The 4,443-nt window shown below is 41.1% G+C and overlaps 2 protein-coding genes across 2 annotated transcripts; both read left to right on the plus strand.

The window, feature by feature from the left end:
- Positions 1-931: 931 nt before the first annotated feature.
- LOC139937309 (cholecystokinin receptor type A-like) lies at positions 932-2,587 on the plus strand. The gene is made up of 2 exons (XM_071932413.1): positions 932-1,356; positions 2,530-2,587. Exons 1-2 carry the CDS (start codon positions 932-934, stop codon positions 2,585-2,587), a joined length of 483 nt encoding a protein of 160 aa, XP_071788514.1.
- Positions 2,588-2,762: 175 nt separating this feature from the next.
- Positions 2,763-3,752, plus strand: LOC139937311 (galanin receptor 2b-like). Its single transcript, XM_071932415.1, has one exon. The coding sequence runs from the start codon at positions 2,763-2,765 to the stop codon at positions 3,750-3,752; it is 990 nt and encodes a 329-aa protein (XP_071788516.1).
- The last annotated feature ends 691 nt before the right edge of the window (positions 3,753-4,443 follow it).

Raw genomic sequence — 4,443 nt, forward strand, 5'->3', positions numbered from 1 at the left:
AAACCTCCGCGACGCACGACTTGTCCAAACACGCACGACGTGTCCAAAGAAACGCATCTTGTCGCCGTGTGGGGAACAAATTCTCCGGGGGACAAACTCTTCTTGCACACCGGTACGTAAATCCGGAGATCGTTGGTTCAACTCATAAAAGCAAAAGCCTTGTCACAATGAAACAGAACACCACAATCTTTCTAATTGTATTTGAGGCAGAAAGTAGCCTTCACTCAACAAAAATGATTCACGAATATTTTTTTTAAAACGCAAAATAGTCTGTTTATTGACGTTTCAGAAAACGCATGGGAAAATCTAAAGTGTCTTGTTTGGGGCGGTCCCATTGTTCGGTCCATTAGTTGAGCAGTGATTGCCAACCTCAAGGCTTTTGCGTGTATGGTGACTTTTGATTCTTCCGGATCTCACTATTGTTGTATATATATAACTCAGTTTATAGCTGAGTGCAGGAATATTTTGAGTCCTGCCTTCGTATTTTCTGCACTCAACCAATGAATCTTTATATGCAGCTCATCGGGATCGTGACTGACAAGCATGAAAATGCCCAATGTGCGCGCTCTTGAGTATTGCCAATCACAAGGGCGAAGCCAGGGGGGCCATTCCCACCAATGATGCTCACCTTGAGGATAATAATGAACTGAATCTTCTTCTTCTCAGGCTCTTATAAGATCAGAATATTAAAGTCATTTTGTCCCATTCTTGGTGCAACATTCACTTCAACTCAGACGACAGATTGTGTGAAATATTTTGGTTGACATTTTTAAGTCAAGTTTTTAACAACCTCTTAACAGATCGAACTGAGAGTGACGAGGTTGTATTCATCACCAAACTGAGCTCAACGTAGAACAGAAGCCTTGTTCGGACAGAGGAAAAGTAAATTGAAAACGAACCCCCCCCCCAAAAAAAAAAAAAAACCGACAGCATGGCAACCAGTGTGAACAGAGTGTTCAGTGCGATCATCGCGTGCTCTGCCATTCTCGGAAACGGTTTGGTGATTTTCGTCATGACGGTCAGATGCAAACAGTTCAACTCCTTCACCAACCGACTTATCCGTCACCAATCCATCATCGACTTCGTCTCTGGGTTAGTGTTTCTTGTTCTGAATGTCGGCATCAAACAGTCGAAACTTTTAACAAAATTGGAAGAGAACTTGTTCAGTGACAATGTGTGTCGGTTTATCTACTCTGATTATTTTGTTTGGAGTGTCACTATTGCGTCCACGTACAATCTGGTGGTGATATCGCTTGAGCGTTTTCTTGCCACGTGCTATCCGGTCAAACACCGCAACTACTGCTCACTCTTCAAGATCAAAGTTTCAATGTGTGCTACTTGGATCGTTGGTTTCACGTATGCAGTTAACACAACATTTCTATTTCATGTCCATCAGAAGCAATGCCGTTTTAATCACAATCTGGGAGTCGGTGCCAATATTATGTCTGTTGGTGTTAGTTGAGTATACTATTCCAGTAGTTCTGATATCTTTTTCTTACATTCGAATTCTTCTTTTGTTGCGACACAAGTTGACCAAAGGCACCGTCAACCAGCAAGCAGATGGTGTGTTGAATAAAGCAAAGCGAAACGTCATACTGACAATGTTAATAGCTGGTATCATGTTTTTCATTTGTTGGACACCAATGGAGACGATGCGGTTGCTATTCAGCTTTGATGTCAGCGGTTGATCGGAATAGAGCAGTTTTTATTGGACTAGTAATGTGCAACATGAGCGTAAATCCAGTCGTTTATTGCTTCAAGTACGAGCATTTCCGGACACAGCTTATAGAACTTGTACGGAGCCGATTTGGTCAAAACCGAATGCGTCCTGGAGAGGAGTCTACCGATGGGCCGACCTTAGCCCTAGATCCGACGACACAACAGATTGCTTCAGCACCGATCAGCTAAAACCTGCATTGATTGTTACACATAGCATGGCGCTCGTAATCTGTTTTTGTTGAAAAATATATTTGTTCATTTAAATATATATATATATTTGATAAATTGATTACGCAAGGGTCTGAATGGGTATTTTTTGTGAAACATGCTCTCAAAAGCACAATGCCCTCTCCCTCTTGGATTTAATATACTTGGTCCACTTCACCTTGAACACTAACACACAATGTGCTGAGGTGTAATCAAATAAAGAAATCAGCGAATTCAATCTAAAACAGAGTTACCTTTTGACTACAATTTTCTCAATAACCGTGTTGGTCAATTGATTTCAGAGCAACTTTTTCTCAAATTAAATCACACTCGGACCTCAAAATTAATAGAACCAATAACAGTCCAATCGTAATTCCATTTTGTTGTCCAAGTGCTGGTGTGTGACGTCTTCATAAAACAAAAATGAAATGTTGTCTCCAGTTTACTCTTGACCTATTTGATTGGCGCCTATACTTACAGTGCTCAACGTTCATTGGTCATCTTGCTTCTAAAAGTAATTGTCAGAGCTCGATGGATGCACAATTTCATTTTAAACACTATCGAAGACCCCGGTCGCTTCGTTTTATCTTTTTGTCTCGATAGGGGGCTGCTGCTTCGCTCGATAGAGGGAAACGACAACGACATCCAAGGTATTCCGTGAAATAGAACCGATGATATTGTTTCAGATTCCACATCGGAGAAGGGCTTTGATTTCAATGCAAACTTAGTATTGCGTTTTGTTAATTTGTTTGTTAATTTGAACGTCGGTGGCGTGTAATACCACACTCAAAAACCTTGTTTCTTTATTTACGTTTTTTTCTTCTGTTCATTTTGCAATGGCATCAAGAGACGGCTTGGCAACTGCACTCAACGTTGCCATTGCATGCTCGGCAATCTTCGGAAACGGTTTGGTGATTTTCGTCATGACGGTCAGACGTAAACACTTTGGCTCATTCAGTAACCGACTTATCCGTCACCAATCCATCATCGACTTCATCTCTGGTTTGGTGTTCCTCCTCGTGACCGGGATCAAACAAAGTTCGCTTTTGGAGGAAAACATTGAGAGCAGTTTTCGAGGCGAGATTCTCTGTAGATTCATTTTCTCAAACTTCTTTGTTTGGGGTTTAAGCGTAGCATCCACGTACAATCTGGTGGTGATATCGCTGGAGCGTTTTCTTGCCACGTGCTATCCGGTCAAACATCGCAACTACTGCTCACTCTTTAAGATCAAAGTTTCAATGTATGCTGTTTGGATCATCGGTTTCACACAGGCTACCACATATGTGTTCATATTCACAGCAAAGCAGTCAAAGTGTCAGTTTGATTCGAAATTTTTAATCATTGCCAAAGTCCCACTGTTTCTGTCTACAGTTTTAGTTGAGTATACTATTCCAGTAGTTCTGATATCTTTTTCTTACATTCGAATTCTTCTTTTGTTGAGACACAAGTTGATTAATGGCACAGTCAACCAGCAAGGAGATGGTGTCTTTAGTAAAGCAAAGAGAAACGTCATACTGACAGCGTTACTGGCTGGTATCATGTTTTTCCTTTGTTGGACGCCATTGGAGATGATGCGGTTTCTGAATAGTGTTGGAATTACGCGGGAACCAACCAATCTCGTCAGAGCAACTTTGACCGGATTGGTTATGTGTAACATGAGCGTGAATCCAGTCGTTTATTGCTTCAAGTACGAGCACTTCCGTACACAGCTCAAGCAACTTGTACGGAGCCGATTTGGTCAAAACCGGGTGCGTCCTGGAGTGGAGTCTATCGATGGGCCGACCTTGTCCGTACCCGATACCAGAGGAACAGCAGCAGTAAATTAAAATTGAAATGTCATACACTGCTTTGCGTGGCGCACTATGTCAATATCAAGTAAGTTTGCCATGAACTCGGTTTTTTGTGACCATTATAATCTTAGTAGCCACCGCGGCGAAATGTAATAAATATAAACAATTTTGTAGCACCAAAAACTAATTTTACAAATGTTCATAATGTATATCAAACCGGCATTGAGCGTCAACAAATCTTTAAAAAAAAAATGAAGACTGCTTTTCGTTCAATTTAAAGAAATGAGTTCGATTTCCAAACTTTCAAACGCAAGGTAAAATGTCCACCACAGGATCGTTAAGGGCTCGATTTCATTAAGAGCCGCGATTGAACTTAACTTTCAAGTCGACCTTAATTGCTAAGCAAGTTGTGGTGCCACAACTTAATAGACCTTTTCGCAAATACCGGGGCGCGCGCGTAAAGCTTGGAATTAGGTGCATTGTGGTCCAGCTGGTATCCAAATTTGATCCATATCTATCCCACAATGCACCTCATTCAACAGTCTGCGCTTGCGCATTGGTATTTGCGATAAGGTCTATGTGACAACTCACCTAAAGATGAATCTTACTGCTTTGTGAAATCGCGCCCAGCTCTTGTTGTTTACACAGAACCGATTTTGTTAATAAAGAGTTAAACGTCCTTGAGAGATTTTTACCATTGAAAAAAAAAAGTTTTTAGTACACGTCA

Source organism: Asterias amurensis, chromosome 5, assembly GCF_032118995.1.
Source record: "Asterias amurensis chromosome 5, ASM3211899v1".
NCBI classification, from domain to species: Eukaryota; Metazoa; Echinodermata; class Asteroidea; order Forcipulatida; family Asteriidae; genus Asterias; species Asterias amurensis.

What these genes read in the sequence shown, in the direction of transcription:
- LOC139937309 (XM_071932413.1), top strand. Translation starts at nt 932, where the DNA reads ATGGCAACCAGTGTGAACAGAGTGTTCAGTGCGATCATCGCGTGCTCT. An exon ending in ACTTGGATCGTTGGTTTCAC is followed by an intron (nt 1,357 to 2,529) that starts GTATGCAGTTAA and finishes TTGTCTCGATAG; the next exon opens with GGGGCTGCTGCTTCGCTCGA.
- LOC139937311 (XM_071932415.1), top strand. Translation starts at nt 2,763, where the DNA reads ATGGCATCAAGAGACGGCTTGGCAACTGCACTCAACGTTGCCATTGCA.